The sequence below is a fragment of the Eretmochelys imbricata genome, chromosome 3 (genome assembly GCF_965152235.1).
Source record: "Eretmochelys imbricata isolate rEreImb1 chromosome 3, rEreImb1.hap1, whole genome shotgun sequence".
Lineage (NCBI taxonomy): Eukaryota > Metazoa > Chordata > Testudines > Cheloniidae > Eretmochelys > Eretmochelys imbricata.
In genome coordinates this window covers 69,716,063-69,730,854 of record NC_135574.1, presented here as the reverse complement: position 1 = coordinate 69,730,854, position 14,792 = coordinate 69,716,063, and the positions used below count along the sequence as shown (strand labels likewise).

Below are 14,792 nucleotides of genomic sequence, written 5' to 3'. Positions count from 1 at the left end.
TCTCAGGGCCATACTGTGCTAGGCGCTATACAAATGTTCAGTAAAATCTAGTCCTGTCCTGAAGGAGTTTACAATCTGTTTTTGCACTAGAACCTATCTACTTTCTATAGCTAATATTCTTCTGTGTTTATTCACAATTGTACAGTAAGTGTCCAAAATTCTGTACATATTGATAAATCCCCATCTATCCTAATGTTAGGAATGAATTTTCAGTATTCTCAACTCTAAGCATGTGGAAGAACATACAACCTGGAGGAGTTTGACAGGTCACAATAGATAAACCACCCTCGCAGTGGGATTGGACAGCTTCCATATGTGCTATTCTATAGGGCTGGCCAGAAAACAAGAATTCTGTTTCACAAAAAAAATTGAGGTTTTGAAATTAGTGTTCATTCCACATTGTTGCCAAATCGTGACCTTTTAAATTGTTTCTGAAAAACAGAGACCCCCCCCACCCCAGAATAGCCAGTAGGCCTGTAAGTGGCCTGACCTTCCTGTATGTCCCCAGAAATTCCCTCCCAGACCTTAGAAACTGTTTCAATGAATCAGCATTTACCGACCAAAAAAATATTCTTTCAAAATTCCCAACTAGCTCTATTATTCAACCTGCATAGGCAATAGTGATATGGGATATAAAAACTTTGCTTCTATTCATTGTCCTCTAGTATAGTCCATGATCTCGTTTCTTAAGTATTGAAGAATATTTTTTTATTTTGTGAGGTTTTTTCCACTTGGCAATTTACCTTGTGCTTTGCAGCATAGGTTATTTAAACAATACAAGAAGCTAATCACTAAGGACTCAGTTACAAAGGATCTAAGGCCCAGGTACAGTATATTTGGCAGTAGGCAGGCCCATGCAGTCTTGATTGGTCCATTGTTGTATTTTCAATTATCTTTGGTGCTGAAAGAAAAAGACATTAATGTATCTGAAGATGACCTAGCAAATTACTCCTGCTCTCTAACCTTTTTGAATTGCTAACACGGTTGTAATCTGTAATTACAAAAATCAGTGTGAGAATTGTGGCACTGTATAATTATCTTTCCTGATACATTATTGCTGTATGAATTATTAATCCAAATCACTCTTGTATAGTATTTGTGGCAACTAAGAAGAATAATGTATTATTAAATTTCATTATTTCTATTTTTGTGCTGATATTTTATGATGCTGTAATTGATAATTAATTGGTTAAAACACAATACTTGGGAGTTTCATATGACTCTGAACTGTTTGGTGTTCAACATTTATTAATTAAATAATGAGTTCACTGAAGAGACCTTTGTGTATAGTCTACTGTTGTTAGTGAGCTCTCGAAACTGCTGAATTAATCATTAAGTTTTTCAATAGTTTCTTTTAAGGGAATGCAGCAAAGATATAAATGGTTTTATTGATTATAAATGATTCCTTTGTTGTTATGGGAATGTAAATAATTAAGAGCTCACAATAATAGATTTTAATGCTGGTCATTTTTCACAGCTCTAAGGAACTTGTTAACTGATGGGTCAAACTTTGATAGGTTTCCTCTAAGACCAAACTTCTGCTATTATTAAGCAAGTAATCCTCATGGAGCAAGATATTTAGGAGAAAGTGTGGGGATGGGACCTGTTAAACAGTTTCCCTTATTTCCACTTTAGAACTACAGTGCATATTGTCTGAGGCACTAAATGGCTTCCCTCTACAAAGATGTATGGGATTTTTAATCCTGAAAGGAGTATTAAATATTTCTTGACTACCACTTGAAATAGCTATTTTCGCATGAATTCCCTGTGGTATCTTTTGCAGTCAGTGTAACAGCAGAAAAGCTCAGAATACTGTCTGCATCCTGTTGGATAAGAAATACTGTCAGACAGTTTCTGTGCACTTCTTCTGTGTAGTCTAACTAAATCTAACCTGGGATTCTTACTTGTGCTCAAGCAGTTCTTTTAACAGTTATTCATAAGACCCTTATTCTAAGTGATTAGTTTTTGAAAAAATTAATTAGAGAATGTAATTTATTAAATGGAGCTAAAAAATACAACACTTCATCAATCCTCTTAACTTGATCAAGAGAAAACTGAGAGGAACCTTTTTACAGGGCTTAATGCAGTCTCTGTAGTATGTTTGCGAGCATTTCATTGTATTCATTTTGCACTGGATCCAGTGCTGTGATTCTAAATGGTAAATTACACAGTTTCAGTTGCTGGCTTTCATGCTTAAATTGAATGTTGTAGTCAAATTGAGGCAACACCCAATAAACCTTTTCTGGCATATTACAGCAGATGTGTTTAGACCAGCGGTTCTCAAACTGTGGGTCGCTACCCTCTTTGAATGGGATCACCAGGGCTGATTTAGACTTGCTGAGGCCCGAGATTGAAGCCCGAGCCCCACTACCCAGGGCCGAAGCCAAAGACTGAGAGCTTCAGCCCTGGGTGGCAGGACTCAGGTTGCAGGCTCACTGCATGGAGCTGAATCCCTTGAGCTTCAGCTTTGGCTCCCCAGCCCGGACAGCTCAGGGCTTTGGCAAGGCTTAGGAGGGCTCAGGTTTCAGTCCCCTGCTCCTGGGGTTGTGAAGTAATTTTTGTTATCAGAAGGGGGTTGCGGTGCAATGAAGTTTGAGAACCCCTGGTTTAGAGTGTCTGTCTCTCTCACTGACATATCCCTGACCTAATGCGTGCGCATCATTGTGTAAATAGTCAACTTTGTCTTCATATGGGCCAGATGATGCCCTCACACAATACTTGAATTAATAAGAGCCTTTTCTGCCTCCCCTCTCCAACATGGTGGTTTGGTACAGAAAGGCTGCCTGGGCCCTCCACTTCCACTGCTATAGGACATGGCAACAAATAACTGTCTGGGGTACAAGAAACTATGCTTAGACCCCAAATTCTTTTCACCTACTAGCCACTGGCTGCAGTGGAAATGGCTGGTGGTGACAATCAGTACAGGTCGCATTCAAATCAGGGACCTCCGTAGGCCAACACTTTTCCTATTAGTTAAAGGCTTGCTGAGTAACCAGTGGGGAAACACATGGTGATGTTCTCACCATTCCACTAGCTTTATCATAAATATTTTTTAAAAATTTGATAAGAGCAATAGTTAAAGAAGGAAATTACTAACTAGTAACCAAAGAATTCAGTGTTTGATTCACACAAATATTTGCTTATTGTGCTATTACTATACTAAACGGATTAGTTTAGTATTAACAACTTTAGGATTAACAACTTAAGGCAAAGTGTCTTTTTTTTTTTTTTTTTTTAAATACTGAAAATATAGTTGATTCTTTTTATCTGCCAGGTTTCAAGTTTCTGGTACAGTTTCAGAATCATCTCAGACATTACAGACATGAGATTTGCCTGAAAAAATATGCATTCTCCATTTAATTGTCATTTGCAACTTTCAGATTTTCCCATTAGATTTTTCTTGTAAAATCTTACATTTCACACCACTTATGAGTGACCACTTAAAACATTATTTTACGTTATCATGAATATCTAAGATCAGTTATACAGAAAGCTGTGAGTGGGCTGAGCTAAGTATCATTTTCTCTTTTACATTACCATAATCCTAATAAAATGATTGCAATCATTTCTGATCATTAATCTCACTTCATGAGAATTTTTGAGTGTAAATTTTCTCAATTTAAGAACACAAACCCATAAGAAAAAGTAAAACTGCAGAAAACCAAAATGACACCCCTCAATTGTAGATAGATAGTTGTGTGTATGCCTATAAAAAGACACAATCAAATGAGAGGGCGATGACTGGTATTTAGCACTTCTGAAAATCTAGCCACTTATTTAGGAGTTTAACCTTAGGCACCTACTGTTGAAAATCTTGGCCTTCATCAGTAAGTGTAAAATAGTCATAAGCATTTCGTTAGGAATTCCCACCGTAGTTCTGAGATTCCAGAGTCAACAATCTGGATGTCTGTATTGAAGCAAGATCTCAGTCATGGTCTCTCTGCTTTACAGAAGTCTAAAACTTTATTTTTATTAATCCATTGCTGCTGTCCCTAATCAGACAGAATATCATCTATGTATATGGTCTAGAATTACTTTGGGGAAATTCTAGGGACTGTGTTATACAGGAGAATCAGAGTAGATTATCACAATGATCCCTTCTGAACTTGGAATTTATGAATTCCTAAAATTAGTTGAGTTGAGGAATATTCTTTGATTGAAAATGTGAGTATACATTTACGTGTAGAAAACAGGTCCATTTTGAAGCCTTTTCCTGCTAGATTTTTGAATGCATAGGATCTTTTGCAGCATGATGATTGTTAGGAAAAATATATAGATTTCAATCTGGAGCAACAGAAATAGCACTGAATTGAGTTTACCAAGTACAAGTGCCCACAAAACTATAATTATTCAAGTAAAAATTGTCTAAAAGACCTGCTTTTAACAAATGAGGAATTTTGCATCAGTTTCCTACTGTAGATTCAGGTATTTGTAATGTAAACTATATTGTATCAACAATTGGTTTGTAACCATTACCTGTAATGACTCTGAATCTTCCCTGATAGGTAGGCTTGGAAGGATTAGATTTTTGTCGTTAAATGTTGATTTCACTGTACACACACAAACCAACAACAACAACAAAATTTCAATGATATCAATGATAATTGAAATTTACAGATAGGCAAAGTAAAAAATAAAATTTGCTTCTTGAGAACTTATTAGAGTTTGATTTAAGGATATATACTTTGTGTATTTTGATATGTGATGTTGACAATGTGTGTTGTATTGGTTATAAAGCTTTAACTTTTTGAATCTTTATGTCTAATGTCAGTAAATTATTCTTGTCTGGATCCTCCCTCTCCCCTATAATTTCCTACAACTAATTTGTAATTTTTTAATTTAACTAATTTGTTAATTTGATAATCTAAAAAAAATGCTTAACAATAAAGATCAATATTATCCATTGAAATTATCAAAAAATTAAAATTAAAATTAAATTCTGCCTGCCAAGGCTAAATATAGCATAGAATACATTTCCATTGTTTTTCTTGCCACAAAAATTAGAACAAGAAAGCAAAGCAAACAATAAGATTGACTTCAGTACTAAACAGAACTCTCCATAAAGCTATGGAAGAGTGGGGAATAAATTGTTTTAATTATTCAGCTACACATGGGGTCCCTCAAGTGATGATGATGATGAAAGTAAGTGAAGAAAAAATAATTTTGTTCAAATGTGCAGGGAGTTGTATGTCAGGAACAGATCAGGAATCTCCCTGTTTGCACTCTTGCAGTGGATATTGTGCATCATATAAATAGAAATTATTTAACCCATGGTTCTACAAATTTCTAGACAGCGGCAAACTCTTCTGCACCCACATGATACCTTGGTCTTGTCTTTGCTACTGGGGAGATTGACACTGCTGCAATTGATGCAGCGGGTGTTGATTTAGCGGGTCTAATGTAGACCTGCTAAATCGACAGCAGAGCGCGCTCTGGTGGACTACAGCTCCCCCAGAAGAGTAAAGTAAGTCAACTGGAGAGCATCTCCCGTGGATGCAGTGCAGTGAAGATACCACAGTAAGTCAACCTAAGCTGCGTCTACTCCAGCTATGTTATTTCTGTAGCTGGAGTAGCGTAACTTCAATCAACTTATCCTGGTAGTGAAAACAAGCCCCCTCAGTGACTTCACTGCTGCTTTGCCCTGGCTCAGAATTTCTCCCACACATGAGCTTGAAAGACTAGGACCTTGGTTTCTTAATTTGGAAAGATAAGAAATAGAAACTACTTTTGCTTTCTCCATAAATGTCTTAAACAGCGAATGAATTTTTATTGCTTCAGCCATGGAACCTGGTAATAAAATTAATTCAACCTGGTAATAAATTAATTCTAAATTCTCTGAAAGTCTTTCACACACCCCCATTGATCTTTAAAAATGACTAGATCTGTTATTGAGACAATAAGAAATGAGATCATCATAGTTAGGTGGGTTCTTTCTGTCACGTACAGCTCCCGGCTCCTTCTCAGTTAAGCCTGGGTTTTCAGTGTAAATTCCAAAAGCACTGCCCACCTGAATGTATACATCTCAACTTAAATGTCAGGCTTCTTGGCATAACACAACAACAGAAGGACAAGGGTCAAAACCTGCTGTCTCTGTGGAAGACCCAATATTCTCATGTTTTTATTTTTCCTCTAATTTTCCAAAGTTTTATGTGTAATTACTTAAACAATTAAAGAATTAAGTATTTATTTGTAGTCTTTTATTTGTACACATTTTGTGGACTAATCTGAAGTCTAGTTTGATTTTATATTGGGTGGGGGGAGCCTACAAAGTGGGGTAGAATAAAGGCTTGTAATGTAAACGTCTTTCCAAGTAACTTTTCTGAGTTCTTTGTTCAGACTAAGAATTAATGTGCTGATCAGCAGTTCAGCAGTTTGCTGCCTAGATCTTGCAGGACGCAAATTATGATGTTGTCTCGCTCTTGCTGTTAAAATTGTGATCGCTGTAATAACTCTTCAGCAATATCTCTCCTTATTGTTGCTATTTCTATTTTAGGGTGTGAACGGAATGTCTGTGGATGAGAAGACTGAATCCCCCATGTATGTGTATGAGTCAACAGTCCATTGTACCAATATCCTCCTGTGCCTAAATGACCAGCGGAAGCAGGATATTCTCTGTGATGTGACTTTGATTGTGGAGGGGAAAGAGTTTCGAGCCCACCGGGCTGTGCTGGCTGCTTGCAGTGAATACTTCTTGCAGGCACTGGTTGGGCAGACGGAAAATGACCTGGTTGTCAGCCTGCCAGAGGAGGTACAGTATGTCATTATTCCTCTGTTATAAAAACAAACCCATCTTACATGGCAGTAATGGTGTACTCGCTACTAGTCAGCTAACCCATCAAGGTCTTAAAAGATAAATCCAAATGTAGCACAGATTCTAGGATCTGACTGTACGTGACTGTTGCTTTTTACTGTTTTGGTTGGTTAAGAGTTGTTGGATGCCCCTTGAGAGTTAAAGAATGAACGTATTCACAGAGCCATCTCTGCTGGAAAAAAGCAGCCAGCATTTCAAACCAGTTACTATAGCAAAGCTTTAAAATGTTTGAGCTTCCTTTTCTCGCCACTGCTGAAAGAGTAGTACCCAAACAGAGGTCACTTAATGACTATAGCACCATTCAGTACGTTATGTGGACCCTGATATTCTTCTGGTTTTCTAGACAGGAAATTTAAAAGGGCCATTTGGCTCTGAGAAAGTGGGTTACTGTTTAAAAATCATTTGTATTGTTGCATTATTTTGGGTCTCATTGCCACCCTCCCCGTTTCAGCAGTGAGTATTTTGGTTCTTGTTCCTTTCCCTGTATTTCTCGCTGAGCATTGTTTCCTTTTCCTTCCGCTCATCACTGGTATGATATTTTACTGCCTCAAGCCACGTGATTTATGCTGAAAAAATGTGCTGAACAAATTATTTCGGAAAATAATTTCGTAGGTGTTAAAGATACAGAATGTCCCAAATAGCAATGGACAGAGGGCATTAAAGACCAAACTCACTGCAAAGCTTACCTTTTGTTGTTTTCCCATGAAATAACACCTGCTGGCTCCCACTACATTGTGATTCCCTAGCATGCATCAGTCTGACTTAACAGCTACACAGGGCTTACTTGTGGCTTTGCCATGAGGATATGTTATGTTGGACTGAAACCCCTGGACACATCAGAGTCACAAAATACTTTGCTTCCCACTACTTTGTGGTGAACATACACTATGCCAGGTAACTCACCTGGTGCACTGGGGCTGCTATGTCTTCTTGCTCTCTTGTACAGGCATGCAATGGTAGTAAAGATGTTATCTGTGGAGTGTCAGAGGAGCATGAAGCTACCTGATCGGTAGGTAAATGGTGTTCTAGGGTCTGATAAGAGACTAATAAATTGTTTCAACATTAATTACTTTATACCCATTGGAATTAAAATAACATTTTTAAAATAAGGCCATTTACATAAAATTTCTATATACCTGATTCCCTGTGGGCTGGCTCTACTGAGGCACCATTTATTGTTGATATTAAAACAATTATTATCAACAATAATACTGTAGCTTTGATGTTACATCATGGTACAAATAAATGAATAACAGTGGAAGTCAGTGAATGTAACTTCATGAGTCCTGAAACTAAAACAGTAAACTTCAGTCAGTTATGTGTTGAATGCCCCTTTGCCTCTGGCTCCTTCAGATAATTTTGTGTCTAACTTCTTAGCTCTTGTCTTTAAAATATATTTTTTAGGTTGTCTCTAAATTTCTTGGCTTTTGAAGGTTTAAATTGACCTTAAAGCATGTTTAGTTGTACATCAACTTTGTGTTTTAAGGCAGTCAAAAAGCTGCACCTTGAGCAGTACAGTTGTCACTTAAACCATGTCAGAGATTAGAATAGTCTTGCTATTCATTATATTTCTATACCGTATTACTGCTGGTTATGCTGATTTACACACAGCTTGATTGAAATAGATGATGCAAGTACCCGATTAATTTCAACGTGACTTTGCAAACTAAAAATAAAATGGGGTAAAAAATAATTCATCATAAATAAGCTGTAGTCCAGTGCCATTTCGTTAAGATTTCATTCATATCATATAGGACACACTAGTACCTGCATTATGTTTCTACACAATGTTAGTTAATAATCTTACTACGGAAAAACCTATTTAACTTAGTGATGTATGCAGTCTCTTTATTGCAAAGCAACTTTTGGTAGTTTTTTACAAAAGAGAGAATATGAAACATACCTAGTGACACGGCTGTTAAAATATAAAGACTATTCCTTCCACATAAGTAACATCATTCTAGCCATACATGATTTCTATTATGTACAATCACCATTAAAATAAATAGTATAAGCATTATTTTCAGGTTAATATGAGACAGTTACTTAAAAAAAATAAGCAAAATGCAAAACAGCTGTAGCGATTTAGGACTAAATTCTCTGCTACCGTACTCCATTGAAGTCAGTGGAATTATACTAGCAGAGAATCTGGCTTTTAATACTTTTCAGTGGTCTGAAAATATAAAGTACTATGTAAGGGATAAGTGGTGTTAGTTTTTCATTGACGTAGATTTATTACATGGCAACAGGGTTTTACTTCTTTTAGATGGACTGAGATAATGCTATTTCAGTCAGAGCAGGGATACGGTATAGGTACTTGTTTCTTACATATGTAAATCCCTGTGCTGACAGGCTAAGAGGTCTGATTTGTTCAATCACTGGTTTATTTGAATAAATATATGTATGTAAATTCTTTAATTGTCTAACAACCATTTTTAACCAATTGGAGCACAAGGATATGCATAATCACAGTGCAGTAATTTCTCAGTTACTATAGGGTGCATATGCAGATTTCTCTACTTTTGTTGGCTGTTCTAATCTGGCTGTTTTGATAGACTCCTATACTTTATATGTTTGAAGCTGTATGCCATCATCAAAGATGGCTGCCTGGGCTTCTTGCTTCCTTTAGCAGAATCAAAAAACCTTCAAATTTTGCAAGAGGGGTCAGGAAAATACGACAAAGCATTTAATTACACATTTATTATGATTATTTTGTAGTCCTTCTAGTTCACTAGGTAATACCTGTATCCTAGGCAAAGAAACTTTTCAGACTCAGAGGTTTTCTATAAACACTTAATGCTGTAGTGTTTTTAGAAAAGGCTAATTTACTTTGAGATATAGTTGGTACCACAAGAACAAAAGTACCCTTAAGTTATCCTTTTTAAATAGCCCTGATGGCTCAAAAACTCACTAAAGGGTAAGAAGCACTTGTAATATAACAAAAATATTTCTAAACCAGCCACATAAGCATCAAGTTTTAGGTTCTCTTTGTGCTATCATAAATGTGAAATCATAAAAATAGGAGTTAGTGTCCAGTGAAGGCTTAAATGTGGCACTGGTGTACAGAAAAGCATAAAATCAGTTGCCAACATACTTACCTAATGTTAATACTTAGCTCATCTGAGTTGGGTTGTTTGGTTTTGTTTTATTAAACAGAAGCTTATTTTTAACTATCCAAAAAATAAATCTTCCTTTGAAGACTAAGTTGCAGATTTGTTTTCTGTTTAGAAGCTGGAATTAGGTCATCTGGACCCTTCTCAAATTTATAATGGTTGTCTAGTTTAAACAATGGATGGACTGATTTAAAATCATTTGTGTTTTTTAAAAAATCCATTCATTTCTACCATATTGAAATTAATGAAATATCATACCTTGCCTACCCACAGAAAGTGGAACTGGTTTAATTGAAATTGTTTTTTAAACCAGTGCAAACCATTGTGTTAGATGCTCTTATGTTGCTTTAAGAGTAGCTTATTTTGGTTTAGTTTAAACCTTTTCCTAATCAACTTAAGCCAAATTAGTACAGGCTATTTTTATATCAACTCAAGAGTATCCACACAGCCTTTTACATTGGTCCAACTAAATTGATTTCAGATAACACCATTAGTTAATTTGCATATAGACAACCCTTAGAAAAATGAGCATGTAATAAATCCATAGATTGTTGCAAAGTAGAATTATTAAGAACCACGTCTATGAATGTTAATTTTATAAAAGTTTTCCTCTCACTTGATTTTATTTGTTCTCCAAAAATTGTACATTTATTTTTTACTGTCCTATTTTTCAGTAGTTTTCTGTTAGGTTCTTATCCTAGCAGCTCTTGTTAAAAGGGAACCTAATTAATTCTTTTCTTGGAAAATATTAAGTTTCTAAAATTATTCATATCCCTAACTGTTGTGTTTTATTTAATCACAGGAACTGGTCTTCGTTCCTTTAACAAGGCACTTAATTAAGCTTTTAATTCACGATAAGAAGTTAAATATCACTTGGGAGTTTTTTTTAATGGCTTCCACTTCCCATCCAGATTACAAAAAATAAGGTGTGATAGAGAGACATACGTGGCTGTCAGCCAAGGGTATTGTAGGTCATGCCAATATTAGCTGGCAGCAGGCCATTATCCAATTAACATTGCTTCATCACTGCAAGTAATAGCTCTTCAGTAGATGATTGAGTCATTCATGCTGTAGTGGTACTTTACTTGAGAAAGAGCCAGTACTTCTAAGAATAGGTTTCTTATTCACGGTTATTACCTGCCTTGCTTTGCCAATAAAAGTGCAGGGGCATTTAGTCCCATCTAGAAGCCAAAAGGTGAACAGAAGAAAAGCATTGATTATATATCTCATTTCTCTTTGCTTCCTGAAAATTGAGACTTCACTTAAACTCTGAAAGCATTTAAAAACAACTGTCACAAGAAAATAAGAATCCCAAGCTAACATAACCAAAGCCAGAATCCACAGGTCTGCTTTCAGTTTTGTCTTTTCTTTTAGATTTTAGTGTTTGGAACAAATTTTAGGAACTCAAGAAGGCAAATCCATTAAGATTAAGAGTCTTAGGTAACTTTTTGAATGCTACGGAATTCTCTCTGGCATTTTTGACTTATAAGTGTTAGATGCAAGAACCTGGAATGGCAGGTTTGTCGCTCTACCAACTGACCAACAGGTACGACTGGCATTATAAGAATGATTTTCTCCTTCTCAATTAACTTTTCTATCTGCATCCTTTTCCTCCCTTGAATCTGTTTGATCTTGTGGTTCCCAGTGCCTCTACTGTCTGAAGTGGACTTTAATGTCAGAAAAAATCCACAGGTGATGCTGAGTGGTTAAATAAGCGTTTCTACGGCTAATAAGCACCACCAGGAGAGAGAAAGAAATGTCATATTTTTTTTGTTTTTCACTATTTGGAGAATGATGTTTAGAAGTGAGATAACTCACACTACGTAGTAAATGCCTTTGCCTTCATAAAGGCTTTTGCCCTTAACCTGGGGCCCATTGTAAAATTTGCCATTTTTCCATGATGACCAGTCTCTAAAATCTGTCATCTGTTTCTTTAATTTTCATGGACTCGCTCCTGGGGTAGTTAATCTTTCCAAGGAGAAATGCAAAGGAGAAATGCAGGCTGAGAGAGAGATTCAGACTGCCAAAGGCTGAGTATGCTGGAAAGTTAATGTATTCAGCACCTAGGGTGGGATGGAACCAGGCATCTAACCTTAGTGTGTTTCTTAACCAATAGCAATGAGAAATACTGGCAGCTGTTAGTTATCCATGCCAGCCTGCCGGCCTGAGGAAAAAATGCTTGGAATTAGCCAACAAAAGATGAATAGATGAATTGGGTTCAGGAGAAAATCAAAGGCAGGATGCAGGAGGTGAACTATTATAGTACCCTGATGGCTGAAGGAGATTACTATTCCTTTTTATCTTTATAGAAATAAACAGTATTCTCTTACTGTGCCTCCTTTCTCTCTGTGTACACTGTGTGTACATATGAATATAATATTTTTAAGGAATTCATTGACTGGCCTTTGGAGGAAGCTCCTCGGGAGCTTGGAATGGAAGGGTTCTGTATAAATGTGGAAGGGGAAAGACAATGTGAGGATAAAATAATCTGCATGAATCCTTGTTCCTCAGTTGGGGAGATACTGTCCAGTGATGGACAACTACAAAAGCTCCTCTTCCCTTGGTACTCCAAAAAGCAGCATTAGGAATATCTAATGTTAACTCTCAGAGAGTAATAGGCTTTAAAGCAGTAGTCCCTTTTCATGTCTGCATCAGCTTTTAATGTTCTTTGCAAATCACAGTCGCTGGCTGGAATAATTTCTGTCATTGACTCAGCAGACTACACTAATCTGACTTGCATCCGCTACCCCTGACCCCTCTGTTTGCAGAGCTGTCTGTGGAATGACAAGAGTTACAGCCATCAAACCCTCAAAGCTACTAATAAAGCCAAGCCCTATACACATTTATATTTCATGAGCCTGAGACCACCAGTGCCATTCTCATTAATGCTCAAGCATGGAAACCACTTCTCTTAAGGATTTTTACTTTGCATTCAGTTTTATAGATTCATTGTGTGGAATATGTACCATTGTTTAGATTCATTCACTGCACGTACATCAGTGAATCCAGAAGAACTACTGCAGTGTGCACTGGAGAGGTATATTGGGAATAATGTTTAGTATACATATAAATCTAGATGGGTTTAGTACCATGACTCTGGGTCAGGAGAAGTGACAAGGACATAGCAATATATATAATTTAATACAGAAAATTAAATCATAACTCCCTCTCTACCTTCTTTCCTGAAAACTGCAAGAAAGTACATATTTAAATCTGAAATTCCAGCCATATCCCACCCATTTGTGGCTGGGCATTGTAGAGCACTCGAGCATTGTGTGATTTCACATATCCTGCATGATGCTATAGCTGTCCACAGTGGAATGGAACCTGAATGCTTTGATATTGGCTGATATATAGCCACTTCGTGGATGTCATGACTGCCTCTACTTTTGTATGTGGAACTTCAGTGTCAGTAGTTAGCTTCTGATCTCTTCTGATGAAGAAAAATGAAATGTGTTCCTGTTCTGATCCACTGCATTATGAAGAGAACTAGGTAAAAACACATACTAAGGAAAACATTTCGAAGCTTGGAAGTAATTGCTTTCCCTCCCCCTGGTGGTGGTATGTGCTTTTTTTTTTTCTTTTTCCTTTTCAATGACATAAAAATTCACTACTGAAATAAAAATGAAAAATAAACACATAATGCCAGTTTACCACTAGTGTCAGTGGGCGCAACCCATTGCCTTTGTTAGAGTTGAACCCCTTGTGCCAGTGGTGAATTTGGCCGATGGGATTTAACATACTGTTGGAAAGACACCGTGTAAAATGCAGGCTCTCTTGCTTGTAAATCACAAACACAATTTAAAATTTAAAAGGAGCCCTGCCAAGTAGTTGCTACTTGAAGAGAATGCTAAATGCATGGGTAGTGATAGGTATGTATTCTTGTATAACAGTAGGGATGTCCTATTTTATTTACATTAAACGTTTGGGAATGGATAGCATGCATGAAAATAAGATGGCTGTAAAATGATGTTGCTTTCCTTCTTCAGTACAGTATTGTTTAACTCGCTTCCCTTGCAATTCTAAAGGTCTTCTCCATTTCCCCCCCTTATACACCTGCTTCCTTCCTTCCCTTTCTAAAAGGCATTGCCTTTGTTGTGGTGCAGCAGGACTGACTATCAGCTCTTCATAGAGCCCACAAACACCATTCTTTTTGTGTGCCAGAAGGAATTTATAGAGGGCTAATCATGTGGCGGCCTGATCTAAAGTCCGTGGAAAGATTCCCATTGACTTCCACTGGGCTTAGACTCAATCCTGTAGGGGGACCTTCCCTCCCAGTGCTGAGCACACCACCTCATCAGCATGCCTAGAAACTCAGGATAAGAGTATCTTACCCTTATATAGCACCTTTTGTCACAAGGGATCCCTGAGTGCATTTCAAACTGCATTGGCTAATCATCTCAGCTACCATTGAAATGCAGCCCCTTCTGGGATTAAACATGACAGGTTCTGGGGTTAAACATGACATAGCAGCGGTCCACAGAAGTTAAGAATGGGAAGTGAAGAACATCATATCCAGTCTGAAACTGAAGTGCAGTGTGTAGGTGGGCAGAATACAACTTACCCGTATTGGAATTTGCAAAGGACACTGAGGTAAATGCACCTCTTATGAATAATACAATAGGGTTTTTAATGATTGCAAGTAGACAAGTGCTCGGTTTTTTGCATTGTGCTGCATAGTGCCCCATTCCACCATGCTGGGGCTTTGGGCCAGTACTAAATCATCATCACTGCTTCTTGCAATATCTATGGGTTTTTTGAGGTCTCCTATCCAAATACTGACTCAACCTAACTGCTGAAAGTTGTGTTGCGAGACTTCAGTTTGGGAGATACATGCTGGAGGTCTTATGCAGTCAGTAGTAAAACAT

The 14,792-nt window shown here is 37.1% G+C and overlaps 1 protein-coding gene across 6 annotated transcripts in view; it reads left to right on the top strand.

The window, feature by feature from the left end:
- The window catches only part of BACH2 (BACH transcriptional regulator 2), a 271,810-nt gene that overhangs the window by 192,592 nt on the left and 64,426 nt on the right, over positions 1-14,792 (top strand). For all 6 annotated transcript variants that reach the window (XM_077812822.1, XM_077812823.1, XM_077812824.1 and 3 more), the window contains one exon: positions 6,494-6,748. In XM_077812822.1, coding sequence (XP_077668948.1) covers positions 6,506-6,748 — 243 coding nt within the window. In that variant the 5' untranslated portion in view covers positions 6,494-6,505. The remainder of the gene's footprint in view (positions 1-6,493; positions 6,749-14,792) is intronic.